Genomic DNA, 18,267 nt, shown 5'->3' on the forward strand with positions numbered 1-18,267 from the left:
GAAAATATGAGGACTCATTTTTTTACATGTTAAATTTTAGGTGGCAACATGCTATTCAATAAATTCCTAGATTAAAAAAAAAAAAAAAGGAGGAAACAGGAGCCACGTCGAGCAGGTGGCTATCCTAAAATGGGGAAATGAACCAGAAACTACATCATGAAAAGCAGAGAACTTAAGAGTTCAAAGTATTGTAGAAAAAAGGCAAGGAAACTTCTAAGACATAGAGTGCAGTAAATAACATTATTTTAAACATTATACATGTTGAAAAGAAAACCACAGTCCCCAAACAGGATCAGAGGCCAAGTCACCAAACCAGAGCTTAAGATGTAACCTAAAAGCAATTTCAACCTCCCCCAGAAATATAAGTTTGAAGAGTTTTCTGGTCAGCACCAAGGAGGTAATCTGTCACAAGGGCCCTTTCCACACCCAACAGGAAGTTGAGACAATTCACTAGGAAGACCCCTTGCTTGTCCCCGCAAAGGAAGGTGACCTGGCCAGGAACAATCCTTTCTTTTCTTTTGCTAATAATTTCCTTGTACCATCCTCTTTCCTACACAAGCCTTCCATTTTGTGCAATTCCTCAGAGCTCCCCTCTACCTGTTAGATGGGATGTTGTCTGGTGCATAAAGCACCTTCGAAAGCCAATTAGATCTTCAAATTTACTCAGGTGAATTTTTGTTCTTTAACACACACAAATGCTGGGTTTTAGTCTGTTTCTTTTTGACTACCATCAAACTTAACGTAAATGTTGTATGTCTAGATTTTATAAGCTTATAATCCATAACATTCAGATCTTCTGTTTACTTAATATATCAAAACTTCAATAACTCAGTATAAGGCATCAGAACGAAACTTCCTAGAATTTACTTATAGGTCACAAGTATGGTACCTTTTGCTTTTTAAATCCTTTTGGGCATTCTGGAAATGTGACTAAATTACAGGATCACATAGCAAGTCTCAGCTCCAAACAGTCTCCTAATTTTTAATGGACATGCTTCATGCAATTTTTCAAACCAAAATTCTGACCAAAATGTGAATAATCAATGAGATAAAAAAAACAAAAGATAGCATGAAAATAATTTTCAAAATGATTTTAACCACTTAAATGATTTCAGTATTTAAATCATCTGCTATATACCATATATACCAACTTACCATATTCCTTTTCATTTACTTCAGAAATAGGTTCAGAAATGACACTGCAGAAAGAAATGGCGCTTGCTGCAGAGGGGTTCCGAGAATGCCCCATGTGGTGTGGTACCTTTTTCACATTCTTCAAGGCTTCCTCAGCCTGCTCTTGCTCCATTGCTGCAACCATATCTTTATATGCTTTCCTGGCTTCCTCAGTAAGCTCTACTAACTTATTAAACAGGCTCTAAAAAGAGATTTCGATTAGTTAGGGTTTTTTTGCTATACTTTTTATTCCTACAATTAACAATAAATGTCTTTATGGTTTCAGGATCAGACACACTTTCAATCAGCACAAAATCCAAATGGTATGCACACTGCAGAACTTTATAAAATACTCTATAACTTATATTGTTCTGTAATTCTCACAAGTCTGAGGAAACTTCTTGATTCAATACTAGTCATTAACTGTGATACACTAAAAGTTCTTGCAAAGTTTATCAATTCAACAACTGCACTCTTCAGTCTCTGGCACTAGAGTGAGTACAAAGACCACTGGAACACCATCTCCTCGTAAGGAAACTTCCATGTGGCTGAAAGATAGGAGACACCAATGATTCAAGGTACCTCATGTTAAATGCCTTGAGATGTACAAAAAGTTTTGGCTTTTGGAAGAATCATTACCTCTCATACAGGCCTTGAAAAATAGGTACAATTTTGAAGGGTGGAGATTCTGCATTCTTAGCGAAACAGGTATAGACTTAAGAAAGTACAAGGCTTGTCTGGGGAGCAGTGAAGAATCTTATATGGATCAGAATATAAGGGAATGAGTGCATGCAGTGTGATGTTGAAGGATATGGCAGAAGATGGCAGTCTCCACAAGAAATTAAAAGTTCCCTCCATGTGCGCTTATTGGAAGAGCTTGAAGAAGATCAAAAAAAGTCAGTAATGGTGTGGCTAGCTGAGACCTTGATGATGAAAATATGACACTTTTTTAAGAAGGACAAGCCAAAGATACTGGAACAAATGCAAATAACAAAAATACAATAAAGAGCCTGAGGTAGAATGGGGAGCTAAAGGGACGCCTGGGTGGCTCAGTTGGTTAAGCCGCTGCCTTCGGCTCAGGTCATGATCCCAGGGTCCTGGGATCAAGTCCCACATCGGGCTCCTTGCTCGGCAGGGAGCCTGCTTCTCTAGCTGCCTCTGCCTGCCTCTCTTCCTGCTTGTGTATACTCTATCTCTGGCAAATAAATTAAAAAAAAAAAAAATCTAAAAAAAAAAAAAAAAGGAACGTGGAGCTAAATAATCAGAAGTTCCTCCATCAGTGAAAGAAAAATGAACATGAATGGTAATTAATAATTCCTACAAAATGGTGGGTGATGGACTATACATGTGTTAATATAACAGCAAAATTCACACAGTTTTGAAGCGGAACTTCAACAATTATGACACCAAAAAAAAAGAACTCCAAAGAAAACTGAAGTTTCCATGCCACTAGAAAGGACAATCAAATAATAATTTTTTGTGATTCTTACATCATAATTGAACAACCTTCTACTTCTGTTTAATGTCTTGATTTAGTATCACAATACAACACACCACACATTACATAAAAAATGTCAGATGTCAGATCTGAACATTCCTAAGAATACGTTTAATATTATATATTAAATTACGCTTTCAGACAATGGAGGAAAAGTACAGTACAATTTTTCTCCTCCTACAAAGGCACTGTCATTTAAGTTTAAACCATAGCTGGATGAAAGCACAGCAAAAAGTGTCATATTGCTATGTAATAATATTTCCCTGAACACTAAACTTCAGAAGGAAAAACCTAAGTAGCATGCTTTTATCCAGCTTCAGTTTCAACTGTTTAAGGTACTAGGTACAATAAATGCTGTTGCCAACTGCAATGATTTTAAGCATGTTAACTACTAGTAGCAGCAAAATATACTCAGGATTTACTTACTTTTAAAAAGAAGGAATAATGGATTCTGATAAAAACAGCTCCTGTGTGTTACATGTAACAGACTTCCTAAATAGTTATTTGCAATGTTTAACAAACTATGCATTTAAGTGAAGCCAACAAAAAGAAAACGGGCATATGGCTGTGTGATATTAACATTCATTTCAAAATATAATTAAATAGTTGGGAATAAAAAATTGAGAAAGAAGAGGAAAAAATTTTAAGAGAAAAGCTATCGGGGAATAAAAACCCCAAATGTCAGGATAAGGAGAGAAAGTTCAATTCAGAGGTTAGTTTTAGCATATGGTAAAAATAACTCAGGTGTACTACCACATTATTGCAAATGCGTACACACTTGATAATATACCACTATTTCCTTTAGCCCAATTGAAGAGTATATTTTGGTTTAAACAATAACTTACCTATCTCAAAAGAGTAAAGGACAAGTAAAACAATGTACTAACAAAACTGGCAAGCATTTTATAAAGCCACACAAATAACCTAGTATATATATAATTCAATGAGAAGTCAATACAATGAAAAACAAACAGGTCCACTTTTCCTGACCTCAATCTCACTCCTATTCTATCAACTAAGAGTGAACAAAAAAGGAGTACATTTTTATTAGGTGTCTTTATATGGGACCCTTTTTCTCACAGAGGTACTTATTACCCAAACTGTCATATACAGTTTAACACAGCAAGCAGGTATACACACACCACACAATTTACTGAACAAATATTTATCACCCGCTCAAGCTCAAGTGATATGAAAGGTGTCAGGGACACATAGATAAGAGGCCTGCCCTCAAGGAATTCATAGTTAAAGGGAAAGAAACACATAATCTGCAGCAAGGCAGTTATGATACTTGTAAGTGAGAAAAGCATAGGCTACTGTGGAGCAGAAATATTGAGTAACTTCATGGGTAGTGGGAGAGAAACTGAAAGGACAGGGAAATGGGGGTATGCAAATATGGTGATTGGATAAGAAAGGACACACACTTAAATAAATAAAAACAGTATGGCTGGGAAGAGGGAAAATGGTCCACGAATGGTGTTACAAAATACTTCAGAGTCAACTTCATAAAAGACTCTTAAAATGTTATCAGTTACTAATCATTACATATGGAGATAAATAACTTTTATTCTAATTGTTAATTACCAACCTATTATTATTATTACTTATTATCATCAGCTCCTATGGGCAAAGGTTTGTATTAGCAGACCAAGGGAGGAAGATAAAGGTATCATGAGTGCAGAATTACTTTGATAACTGGTTAGGAATTCCATTTTCAAAAGAAAATCCTAATTAAAGGATCTTTTTCTCTCTTGACTTCAAGTAACACAAAATATAGCCAGCATGTACACTGAAGAAAAGTATTTTATATAATATTGAATATCTTTACCCAACAGCTAAATAAATTATCATGTATTACAAAAGAAGAAAAAAAGCACTGTGGGAAAAACAGGAACTAAAATCTTTTTTTTTTTTTTAAATATTTCATTTATTTATTTGACAGAGAGAAATCACAAGCAGACGGAGAGGCAGGCAGAGAGAGAGAGAGGGAAGCAGGCTCCCTGCTGAGCAGAGAGTCCGATGCGGTACTCGATCCCAGGACCCTGAGATCATGACCCGAGCTGAAGGCAGCGGCTTAACCCACTGAGCCACCCAGGCGCCCAGGAACTAAAATCTTTACAGCCGAAATGCTGCAGGATTAACTTGTGTAAATGTTTTTAGCACTAGAAAAAGGAAATGTAATACTCAAAAATTTTCCACTCGTTCTTGGGAGAGTCACCTCACTTCTTCAAAACATGCTTAAAAAGAACACTGGCATGTGTTAACAGAAAATGGTGTTGGTTGGGGGGTGGTGAGGATAAGAGGGAGTGAGGAAGTATATCCTCTGAAGTCTTACCTCAGCACCAAAGTAGTTGAAGATTCCCACTACACTAACAGGAACCAGCTTGTTCACACAGCGTCCTAGAGCTTTTCTTCCAAGGGCAAACACAAAAGGAATTTCTTGTTCCCGTGCCATGGCTATAACATTATACAGAGCCTCATCCAGGCCACCTGAGAAAGTCAACACATGCTGAAGTCTTAATTTCCTTACATAAATGGAGGTATTTCAGTGTCTAACAGCTGAAGCGTAAAATACAGCAGCAGAAAATTCTATGAATGCTTGTGGCACTTTCACTATTCCATCTAGTTTCCTATTGAAATTTATGATATATGGATATATATATACGTATTTTCTTTCTTCCCAATAAATTTTAAAATTCTTCAATGCCAGTTTTTGTCTCTCCATAGGGCTTGGTATAGTGCGAGTCAAATTTCCATTTGGAAATTTCCATTTCCATCCATTCAAAAAGAAATTACAATTGTTAATAACGGCTGATGTCTTTATTCTCTCAGCTCAAGTGGCAATAAGACAGAAATATATATTACTGTTTTTATTGGTATTTCTCCCCTGTGGATAATATGCCTATGACTGCTACCTCTGCATCCATCTACTCCAATTACCCAAGTGGCTCATCCATGAAAACAGACAACTCAGGGTGCATGACCCAGTGCAGGTTCACACAAGAGGCCCTGCATGGGGCTGCTTATTTTTTGAAACAAATCACCATAAGAAGGAGCAAACAACTTTATGTTTTCTCTAATTCTATTTAAGGGAAAAGGACCAACAAAGGTACATAAAATAAACATTTTTAAAGGAGAAATGTATTTGCAGCAATAAAGGAATATACTCTTACAAGTCCTCACTCTGATTACAACAGAAGGGACACTTGGTTGAGCCAACTTAAATCCTTCACTAGTGTTCACAGACTAGGATTTCTTTACAGTCCAATCTCAATTTTATTACTTAATTTGAAGTACTGAAAGATTTCACTTTCTTTGCTCATGTTCAACATTGTTTTGTACCTAAACTCTGCAAAGAAAGACATATGGCTTTCACTTTAAAATTAATTGTATATCCTACAATTATACTAAATAAATACCAGAACACTTCAAAAGTAAAATGTTCATACCTTTCGACTGGATTTTTTCACAGTTTGGAGAAATTATAACACACTTGATCTTATTTAACTTCATATGTTTAGTAACCTCCCTTAGGCCCATAACCAGTCGTCTCCTTGCTTTTGCTCTCACAGGATCTTTTTGGTAGATACGTTCCTGAAAACTGACAAGCTCTTGAAGAAGAAGAGTCACACATTCATCAATCTCTTTACAAAGAACCTGATTGCAATACCTGTAAGGGAAGCACAAAATAGGTAAGTCCATCCTAATTTACTTTCCTGTAATTATAAGATTATGTTAGAAAAAAAAAATCTAATACGAGGTTTTCAATGAAAAATCAACTCTTTAAAATCTCTTAAATTCTACTGCAAATTAGAAAAGGAGAAGAGTTTTCCTGAATTGTAACAAACTGGCTTTTATGGAAAGGTTGGATTATCCTCAGGTATGTACTATCCAAACTCTCAATTATTAAATTATTAAGGCTATAAATCAAATGTTAATCTGTTATTTGATAAAAAGAGATATAATGTTTCTGGTAAGAAGATACAAAGTAATTCCACACCAGTAAATACCAGAATTTCTGGGAAACACAACTTCCCAGAAGCTAACTGAATGCCTTCATCCCAACCAAGTCATCCTCCACACTCTGATAAGTCACAATCTCTGGGAATTGGCTTCTTCGACCATAAAAATAAGGAGTTAGATAAGATGGCCTCAAGAGCTCCCCTAAGTCTGAAAATCTATGGCTGTAGAGCATGAACTCAATAATTAAATTGAAGGAAAAATCTAAGAAACCTTGAGGTAAAAGTCACATGCCCTTATAGCAAGCAAAGCAACTGAATGAGGCCCTTTGTGAGATTATGTATGGTTATAATTTGAGCAACAGAGAAGCAGTGAGTGAGGCCCCTATAATACTTAACTGCAGGGATAAGGTCATTCAAGTTTACTTACTCCCTATATATTCTATTTCTCAAGTTCTCATCCTTAACCTCTACTATAAACAAGTACTATTGGCATAACTTCTAATCTAAGACTAACCAGGCAAGTAAACTTCCGCTTTTGAATTATATTATACAGTAGAAAAATATGGGACTGCCCTTCTTTAGTGCAAAAAAAATTGTTTTGGAAAATTTTTTTCTTTATGTGAAAAATGTTTAAATAAGTAGTGCTTAAATAAATAAATAAGTCTGACACTACTTAAGAAGATATAGACTGAGAAAAATTATCAAAGTTTGCAAAATAAAAGAATGCACTTAGAAAACAGAACACCAAAAATGCAGTATTTTTTCATTCTGCTTTTCTTTCAGAAAAGGAAGATCCCAAGCTCATCTCCTCCCCCAGTCAAAAATAGCAAAAACAGCTCTTCCACAACTCAAGATAGAAAAAAGACAGGAATGGCGAGGCTCTAGTCAGGACCCACATCTCCTGCTCAATATTCCTAGACAGGAGGGATATCACAAACACAGAGGCCATCCTTCCTAAGGAGCAAAAGATTCAAGCTCTGTATTAAGCATGCCCACCTTGGGTACCTGTATCAGGAAGATGAGACCCCATAATCACTGGCTTTGAAAATCTATGGGGCTTAAATCCAGGAGAGCCAGAGGGCTAAAGGAAGCTGAGACTCTAATCTTAAAGGGCACAGGCACAAACTCACTGGCTCTGAGACCCAACACAGAGGCAGCATTTTGAAAAACACCTGGGCCACACATGAAGATTTGCTAACTCTCGGACATGTGCAGGAAAGGCAGGGATCTATGGGAACATTTTCTAGGAAAAGAAAAATTCCCATTCCACCACACTCAGCAAGTGACCCTGGGTGGGATCAGCAGTCCTAAGAAGCAGCTATTGCCCTGCCATGCAGCAGGGAGCTTCAGTCTGGCACCTCCCAAAGCAGCTGCAGCCCCGACCACCAAAGTGCTCCCAACTATTAAAGCAGGGCCTTTCTTGGGGCACCTGGGTGGCTCAGTGGGTTAAGCCTCTGCCTTCGGCTCAGGTCATGATCTCAGGGTCCTGGGATTGAGCTCCACATCGAGTTCTCTGCTCAGCGGAGAGCCTGCTTCCCTCTCTCTGCCTACTTGTGATCTTTCTTTGTCAAATTAAGTAAATGAAATCTTTAAAAAAAAAAAAAAAAGAGAAAGAAACAGAACCATAAATACTAAGAATGAACTTTATCAAGGGGTAAAGGGTGGAAAGATGGGCACAACGGGTGAAGAGGAGGGGAGATATCTGCTTTCAGTAATGGAATGAATAACTCATGGCGGTAAAAGGTACAACATAGGAAATATAGTCAGTGGTATTGTAATAACACTATATGGTAACAGATGGTAGCTATACTTGTGGTAAACATAACATACAGACTAGTTATACACCCAAAACTAATGTAATATTGTGAATCAACTATACTTCAATAAAAAAAATTTTTTTAAAGGGACAATAATGATAAACCTTTAAGTGAGACTCATCTGGACAATAAAGGCGGCCCAGATACACAAAATCAGAAATAAAAGAGAAATTACAACTGACACCACAGAAATACAAAGAACCATAAGACTACTATGAAAAATTATACATCCAGGGGCACCTGGGTGGCTCATTGGGGTAAAGCCTCTGCCTTCACCTCAGGTCATGATCTCAGGGTCCTGGGATCAAGCCCCAAATAGGGCTCTCTGCTCAGCAGAGAGCCTGCTTCCCCCTCTCTATCTGCCTGCCTCTCTGCCTACTTGTGGTCTCTGTCTGTCAAATAAATAAATAAAAATCTATTTAAAAAATTATATATCCTAGGGACGCCTGGGTGGCTCAGTTGGTTAAGCAGCTGCCTTCGGCTCAGGTCATGATCCCAGTGTCCTGGGATCGAGTCCCACATCGGGCTCCTTGCTCAGCGGGGAGCCTGCTTCTCCCTCTGCCTCTGTCTGCCTGTGCTCGCTCTCTCCCCCTCTCTCTCTCTGATAAATAAATAAAATTTAAAAAAAAATAAATAAAAAATAAAAAATTATATATCCATAAACTGGACAACTGAGAAGAAATGGTTAAATTCTTAGAAACAGACAATCTTCCAAAACTGAATCATTAAGAAGTAGAAAGTCTGAATACTGTTTACAAGTAATAAGAGAAACAATAATCCAAAAAAAAAAAAAACAAAAAACAAAAAACAAAAACCCAACAAAAGCCCAGGACCAGATAGCTTCAAAGATGAATTCTATTACAGATCTATTATTTTTTTTAATTTCTTTTTAAAGATCTTTTTTATTTGAGAAAGAGAGAGAGTGAGCAAGAGAGAGAGCACAAGCAAGGCCGGAGAGGCAGAGGAAGAAGATGACTCCGGCTGAGCAGGGAGCCCAATTCAGGGGTTGACCCCAGAACCAACATGATCTGAGCAGAAGGCACACACTTAACCAACTTAGCCACCCAGGTCCCCCTCTATACACATTTAAAGAAGAGTTAATACCTATTCTTCTCAAACTATTCCAAAAACTAAGAGGAACACTTCCAAATTCCTTCTATGAGACCCTGAGCCAAAACCAGACAAATACTACAGAAAAAGAAGTTATAGGCCAATATCCCTAATGAACACGGAAGCAAAAATCCTCAACAAAACAATAGCAAACCAAATTCAATAATATGTTAAAAGAATCACACACCATGATCAAAATGGCATTTATTCCAGGGATGTAGAGATAATCCAATATCAACAAACCAATTGTCGTACACATTAACAAAATGAAGGCTAAAAATCACATGATCTTCTCAACAGATGCAGAAAAAACATTTGACAAAATTCAACATCCATTTACCATAAAAATTCTCAACAAAGTAGATACACAGGGAACATGCCTCAACATTATAAAGGCCATATTTGACACACCCACAGTTAACATCCATACTCAACAATGAGAAGCTGATAGCTTTTCCTCTAAAATCAGGAACAAGGCAAAGATGCTCAGCCTTGCCACTTTTATATAGCATAGTACCAGAAATTTTTAACTACAGCAATCAGAGAAGATTAAGAAATAAAAGGCATCCAAGTTGGTAAGGAAGAAATTAAACTGTCACTATCTGCAGATGAAATGATAATGTGTGTAGAAAACACTAAAGACTACATCAGAAAACAATGAGAACTAATTAATTCAGTAAAGCTACAGGACACAAAATTAATACACAAAAATCTGTTGCACCTCTATACAGTAACAAGCCAGCAAAAAGAAAAATTAAGAAAACAATCCCATTTACATCAAAAAGAATAAAATACCTAGGACTACTTAGGAATAAACTTAACCACAGAGGCGTAAAAACTGTACTCTGAAACCTAAAAGACATTGACGAAAGAAACCGAAGACAACATTAATTGAAAGATATACTGTGCTCATGGACTGGTAGAATTAATGCTGTTAAATGTCCACATTATACAAAGAAATTTACAGATTTAATGCAATCCCTATCAAAACAGCATTTTCCACAGGACTAGAACAAAGAATCCTAAAATTTGTAGGGAATCACAAAAGACCCAAATAGCCAAAGCAATCCTGAGAAAGAATAAAGCAGGAGGTACATGCCCTGATTTAAAACTATTCTGCATAGCTATAGTCATCAAAAAAGTGTGGTACTGGCACTAAAACAGAGATCAATAGAACAGAATAAAGAGACGAGAAATAAACTCACAATTAATGGTAAGTCAATCCAAGACAAAAAAATGCAAAAATATATAATGGGGAAAAGACTGTTTCTTCAATAAAATGGTTCTGAGCAAACTGGACAGTTACATGCAAAAGAACAAAACACACAAGAAGAAATGCAAAAGAACCCCTTTTTTACACCATATACAAAAATAATCTCAAAATGGATTAATGACCTAAATTTAAGACCTGAAACTCCTACGGGAAGACATCATCAGTAAATTCTTGGAAATCAGTCTTAGCAATATTTTTTCTAGATCTGTCCCCTCAAGCAAGAGCAACAAAAGCAAAAATGAGCAAAAAGAAAAAAAAATTTGATGAAACTTCCTCCAACTAAAAAGCTTTTATACAAAGGAAACCATCGATAAGACAAAAAGACACCCTACTGAACTCGAGAAGATAATTGCAAACGACATGTTAGATAAGAGGTTACTATAAAAACAAAACAAAACAAAACAAAAACAAGACAAATGAGAGGTTAATACCCAGAATACATACATAAAAGGATTCCTATAACTCAAACCAAAACCCCCACACAATCTGACTAGAAAATGGGCAAAGCCCTGAACAGACATTCCAGAAAAGACATAAAGAGGGCCAACAGATACATGAAGAGATGTTCAACATTGCTAATCTTCAGGGAAATACAAATCAAAACCATGAGATACAAATAAGCTATCACCTCACACCTTTCAGAATGGCTACAATCAAAAAGACAGGAAGTAAGTGTTGGCAAGCACATGGAGAAAAGGGAAACCTCATGTACTATTCAGGGAATGAACTGGTATAGCCATTAGAGAAAACACCAGAGAGGTCCTCAAAAACTGAAAATAGAACTATCATACAATCTAGCGATTCCACTTCCTGGTATTTACTTGAAGAAAACAAAAACATGAATTCAAAAAGATATAAGCACCACTATGTCCACTGCAGCATTGTTTTATGATAAATCCAGATATGGAAGCAATCTAAATGTCCATAACGAGATGAATAAATAAAGAAGATAGGGTTGTATATCATATGATCTCCCTGATATGAGAAAGTGGAGATGCAACGTGGGGACGTTGTGGGGTAGGAAGGGAGGGAGACAAACCATGAGAGACTCTTAATCTCAAAAACAAACTGAGGGTTGCTGGGGGTAGGCCGGTAGGGAGAGGGTGGTGGGGTTATGGACACTGGGGAGGGTATGAGCTATGTTGAGTGCTGTGAAGTGTGTAAACCTGGTGATTCATAGACATGTACCCCTGGGGCTAATAATACAATATATGTTTATTAAAAAATTTAAAAAATATTAAAACCTAAAAAAAAAAAAAGATGGGGTTGTAGCTATGTGTGGAATATACTGTGTGTGGCATATTACTCGGACATAAAAAAGAATCAGAGCTTGACATCTGAAACAACATGGAAGGACCCAGAGGGTATACTAAGTGAAATAAATCAGAAAAAAACAAATATCGTATGATTTCACTTATACATGGAATCTAAAAAACAAAATAAATGAACAAACCAGAAACACACTATGACCCTGCAATTGTACTACTGGGTATTTACCCCAAAGATACAGATAAGGGCCATCTGTACCCCAATGTTTATAGCAGCAATGGCCACGGTTGCCAAACTGTGGAAAGAACCAAGATGCCCTTCAACAGACGAATGCATAAGAAAGATGTGGTCCATATACACTATGGAGTATTATGCCTCCATCAGAAAAGATGAATACCCAACTTTTGTAGCAACATGGATGGGACTGGAAGAGATTATGCTGAGTGAAATAAGTCAAGCAGAGAGAGTCAATTATCATATGCTTTCACTGATTTGTGGAGCATAACAAATAGCATGGAGGACAGGGGAGATAGAGAGGAGAAGGGAGTTGGGGGAAATTGGAAGGGGAGGTGAACCATGAGAGACTATGGACTGAAAAACAATCTGAGGGGTTTGAAGCGGCGGGGGGTGGGAGGTTGGGGGAACCAGGTGGTGGGTATTGTGGAGGGCACGGACTACATGGAGCACTGGGTGTGGTGCAAAAATAATGAATACTGTTATGCTGGAAAAAAAAACCTATAAAAAAAAAACAACAAAATGGTGGTTGTCAGATGGGAAGGGAGTGGGGTTACAGGTTAAATAGGTGAAGGGAATTAAGAGGTACATCCAGTTTAAAAAAAAGAAGTCAAAAATATTTTAATAACTTTGTATGGTGACAGACAATAACTAAAACATACAGTGATGATCATTTCATAATGCATATGAATGTCAACTCACTATGTAGTATGCCATTTGGCCTGTAACTAATGTAATACTGTGTATCACTACACTTTAGAAAAAAAAAAAGGAACAAAACAAACCAATATGGTTTGAATTCATACTGATTTTACTTTCACCCTGGGATTCTTTCATATGTCATTTTTAAATGTAGCATCTGCACAAATGTTAAAATTCTAAAATCCTTCACAGAAATAACTATTAGCTCAATATTATCCACTGATAGGTATTTTAAAACTTAGAAACATGTGCTTAAAAACAAAAAAATTTTATGTAATAGGTTCACTTCACATAACAGGGTCTTAGAAACTTGTTTTTAATTGGTTAGAGAGGGGTTCTTTTCTGAAAGGCCAATAATATAAACAAAAAAGCAAAAGCATTTGAGGAGGAAAAACCCCATATTAAGGCAGTGTAAGATAAAAGGTGAGATATCCAGGTCTATTTATAAATATTATTGGATATAAAAAGAATATGTTTACTGGCAAAGCATTTTCACATGAACACTGATAGCTGACAGAAGTCAAATACTTTAAATAAAACCAGTTATTAAAAAAATTTGAAAAAAACTTAAGTATCTTGGAAGTCTTGTATGCTCAACCCACCAGTAATGACAATACTGCAGTCAGAGCCACAGTCCAGACAGTTAAACTATTCAACCTTAATAATGAGACTAAAACTTACTCTCTAAATCTTTTGCTGTGGATTTTGGTTATTGTTGAAGATGCCATCGGACTGCCTATCCCAGAACTAGCCGGAGAGCCTTGTGACACAGGTGTCATACAGTATGGAGAGTTCTGACTTGCTGGAGAAAGCGAAGTATCACTGGGCATGCTCAGTCCAGTATCTGTGGAGATGTGGGGGTAGGGGAAAAAATTTAGAAACTTAAAATGCTGAAAAACTATATATACTGATCAACACTACTTAGAAAAGCAGTTGTCTTTTGTGTAACTTTCAAATTCTCCAGAAACTAACAAGTTGGGTATTGTTTATATCATAAACATCTCTCATATTCTACAAAAATGAATCTTCCTATTATCTCTTAAAACATACTCTAAAAAAAGAAGCATAGTCTGTAAGTCTCTGCACAAGAGACGTGAGAAAGTCAAGTGATGTAAAACATGTATTCTAGAGGACTTAAATTGAAGAACAAAGGTAATAACTTCTGTACCTCTTTCCAGATCATATTATCCATCTCCTTGATCTCTATTTTTTCACCTGTCTAAAAATTCCCACTGCTGCTGGCAATGATGAATTCTACCTAACTCATTCTCTCCACACCCCTCCTGATTTCTTTAGACACCACCCCCAGTTTCTCTCTCATTTGGTCTTTGCTTCTGTGCTAAGGCAGCCTCATTTTTTTAGAATACTACCTTTTAACTTGACTGCTTCCTTCATTTGGTGCTTTTTTCCTAAACAGCTAAACTCAGGAAATGAGTTATTATTTGTATTCCAGTCCACTAGTTAGCAAAGTTACACATGTATCTTCTTGTCTCCAATCCATTCTTTTTTTTTTTTTCCCAATCCACTCCTTATTACATTTATTGACCTTCCAACCTCCAACCCGGTTACTGAAGTACCCATGACAGGCAATCAATAAACACCTAAATGAATGCTGAATTCATCCATTTTTTAATGAATGGATAAACCTAAATACAAGGGAAGCGATATTTAATTGAGAGTAAAGGGGAATCTTAACCAAATATGTCCTAGCTGAACAATCTTTAGAAGCAAAATCTTTACTAAACACAATGGAACACTGCCAGTAAATACGCGTAAAACAGATTTAAATGTGTTGCAGAAAGGAATACACATACACCAGCAGAAAAAGGGACCTAGCCAGGTATCTCTTAAAATCTCTCTTCAACAGTAGTTAAAATATCAGAAGGTATGTGCAGTTTTGCTGAGGTCCTACCTAAAATCATATGTGATGGCTACCGTATGGGACTGAAGCTTACTGACCAACTGAATTCTGCTCTACAAGAAGCTTTGTAATTCTACTCACTCACTATGGTATATGTATTAATTCATGAAAGTGAGAAAGAAAATCAACAAAACCAATCCAACAAAAAACAGTCCTGTGAAGAAAACAGCCAGTAATGTTCTAAATACAAAAGAAGACAAAATGAAAAGAACTATGAGTTACAGAGGATGCACTGATGAGACCATAGTTATTAGTACTTACAACAAAACCAGGCCTTAAGCCTTAAAAATGTCACAGACCCTACATAAGACCTGCCCCATCCCCCCTTTTAAATATCTCCCTACAAAAGCAACTTCAAAAGAAACCACTCCCAAAAAGTAAATGTAGATAAATATGGAGCATATCTTACAATTAGGATAGTAACTAGTGATGGCTTATTAAAATACTCTGCACCATTCCATGATAAGGGAGAAAGGGGTGATCTTACCTTCCTGGGAAACAGCCTCCTGTGGCAAATCATCAATAAAATCTAAGTGCATTTCTATTGGTTCCTCAGATCCCAAAAGGTTATGGTCCACAGTTAAACGGCCCTTCTTTTCCTCTCTTTCTTTCAAAATAACCTAAAAGTCATTATCGGTCTTTAATTACTGATTACGCTTTAAATACTGAATGACGAAAATGTTCACTACTACACAGTTAAAGGTCACTTACAAATGGACATGAGGAGTTTGGTTGGCTACATGTTTAGTTGACTACAAAGAAACTGACTGGTAAAAAAGTAAATGTTAATTTTAGACACTGTAGTTGAAAAAAGTATTATATCCAAAATAAAAGCAGGCAATTAAGCTATATAATGCTACAACTATCGAACCACATTTGCTTTCCTCTTTAAATCCCATGTTTCCACAAAAAAGGATAAAATATAAAGTGTGGAAACCAGGTCATACAATAGATTTACACTTTGTAGTTTTCAATTATCTGGGCATGGATCATCTCATTCTGCTCCTAACAATACTGAATTAAATAAGGCTGATATTATCTTGACTTACAGATGAAGAAGATAAGGGTAGGGAAGGTTTGCCTGAAACTATATAATTTAGAACCAGAATCCAGGGCTTCTGATTCCTAGGTCCTACGTTCTGGATGCTAAATGTTTAACTTTTTTTTTAACCTTACAGGAAGAATTCATCCTCCAGGGCCTTGTCTAATACAGAAAGGTAATCTTGAAGCTGATGATATCCCCAACCCCCAATTAACTAGTCCTCATAAAGATGTATGCTTAGGACTATCTCATAATAATCTGTTGGCTTAAAAAAACTGCCACAAACTGCTTTTGCAAAACAGATTTAAATCCTTATTTATCTTTTAAGATAAACACCAGCAGATTTTGGTTTACCTTTTTAAGTGCTGTCGGCCGTTTTAGTTTTGCAATTTCCTTCTCTTTTCCTTTCTTTGCTTTAGAGGAAGTAATGTCCAAAGAATTAAAGGATGTCAAACAGGGCTGACTTTTGGTTAAAGGCTTTCTGTTAGTAGAGTCTTTAGTGTGAAAAGAAGCTGCAGTAACCACTAAAAACAAACAAGAACATTAGTTTTACTATTATGACCAACACCACATATTATGAAAAATTCTAATGATAAATCTACAAGAAAATCCTCTTCTTGGGGGAAAAACAGGCATTGTAATAGTAGGAGTAGTACAGGGCCATACAGTGTCTCTCAGGTACAGCTTTTATGAATCCATTTAGCCTCCGTAAGATAAAGATGACAAAGCCAAAGCATTTAACTAATCTAGCAATCCAAAGCAGGGACAAATAAATTATTAGTTCTACTCCACCACAGTAACCATCAAGCATGCAATTCTTTAAAACTGGTCTCTAATAAGCAGTACCACTCTACCTCTGCAATTTCAAAATTCTGCACCTCTCCTTATTCCTACTGAATCTTACATAAGAATCACCCTTATATAAAACACATAGTCTTGTCACTCCTCTCTTCATTTGAGCCTACCAGTGAAGAATGATTTTCCTCTTTGGCTGCACTCTTAGTACTTCTTTAATACTTTTGTAGTTCTTTTATACCTGATGAATATCCTCTACCCTCTAGTGGCTACCACAGTCCTTTAAAGGGTCCAAAGACTAAGCTCAATCCTCACTCTAGCAGCAGCAAAGCTTTCATCCTACTTCCCTGAGAGCTGCTATCTGATATAAACGTGCAACACCTCCCCCCTACCAGGAAGCAGCAGGCATCCTAATTCCTGTTCAAGGTTTATCACTGCCTCTCCTCTTAATCCATCTCAGGATTAATTCCCCAAGGATTTTGGTATCCCTTCCCCCTTACATCTTTCAAGGTCCTCCTTGACCCCTGATTCTTTTCCCTAACTCCCATTAAGAAGCTAAAATCTCCTATACATGGAAGAAAGAAAAACAAACAACCCAAAAACCAGACAACCCAACAAAACCTTCCCCTGAACGGCTTCCCCTTAAGCTAAGGTACTATCACTCCCCTTTCCTTCCTTATTAGACTTTTCAATACTCTGCCTTATCAGTTATTTATACTGATGTGGATACTACCTAGTTGTATCCCAGCAACAAGATAAGCCTGGGATCTTCTTTCCCCACCATCTTCCCCAGAGGTCCTGAAATAGTCTGCTTTCTCATTATCAATTCCCAGATCATTACAGTCTGGCCTCTGACCTACCCACAAGCTCACACCACGACTGTCAAGATCACATACAAGCTTGTAATCACTGAATCTAAATCTCTATCCTAGTTTTTTCAGCATTTGATATGAAAGACCTCTTCCTCAAAATTCTGTCCTCGCCTTGTGTGATATTATACTCTCCTACTTTTCTTACTCTTTCTCAAACCTATTTTTTTGGTTCTTCCTCTTGCTATCTTTTAAGTCTGAGCATTCCACAAGGCTTTATCCCTGAACGTATTTTTCCTAACTTTTCTTTCTTCCAACAATCTTACTCATTTCCACAGCAACATATCCATCTCTATTTAAACTTCATGGGCTTTGGGGTCCCTTGGTGGCTCAGTTGGTTAAGCATCTGCCTTCAGCTCAGGTCATGATCCCAGGGTCCTGGGATTAAGTCCCATGTTGGGCTCCTTCCTCAGTGGAGAGTCTGCTTCTCCCTCTCCCTGTGCCTCTCTCCCCTGCTCATGCACTCCTTCTCTATCTCAAAAGAATAGATTTTTTAAAAAAATCTTTAAAAAAACCCCAAATCCTCTCTGACTTCTAACATACATAACTGCATACTAAGTAGGAAGTACTCCCTACATAGCATTTCACATAAAACAGGGCTG

General features: G+C 36.9%; 1 protein-coding gene across 2 annotated transcripts in view; it reads right to left on the reverse strand.

Annotated features, from left to right (window-relative positions):
- The window catches only part of SECISBP2L (SECIS binding protein 2 like), a 58,447-nt gene that overhangs the window by 10,582 nt on the left and 29,598 nt on the right, over positions 1-18,267 (reverse strand). For both annotated transcript variants that reach the window (XM_004751349.3, XM_013055516.2), the window contains exons 12-17: positions 16,356-16,525; positions 15,447-15,579; positions 13,720-13,882; positions 6,121-6,341; positions 5,007-5,161; positions 1,156-1,375 (exon numbers count right to left, since the gene is read on the reverse strand). In XM_004751349.3, coding sequence (XP_004751406.1) covers positions 1,156-1,375; positions 5,007-5,161; positions 6,121-6,341; positions 13,720-13,882; positions 15,447-15,579; positions 16,356-16,525 — 1,062 coding nt within the window. The remainder of the gene's footprint in view (positions 1-1,155; positions 1,376-5,006; positions 5,162-6,120; positions 6,342-13,719; positions 13,883-15,446; positions 15,580-16,355; positions 16,526-18,267) is intronic.

This window comes from Mustela putorius, unplaced genomic scaffold (assembly GCF_011764305.1).
Source record: "Mustela putorius furo isolate JIRA1106 unplaced genomic scaffold, ASM1176430v1.1 tig00003898_pilon_pilon_pilon, whole genome shotgun sequence".
NCBI lineage: Eukaryota > Metazoa > Chordata > Mammalia > Carnivora > Mustelidae > Mustela > Mustela putorius.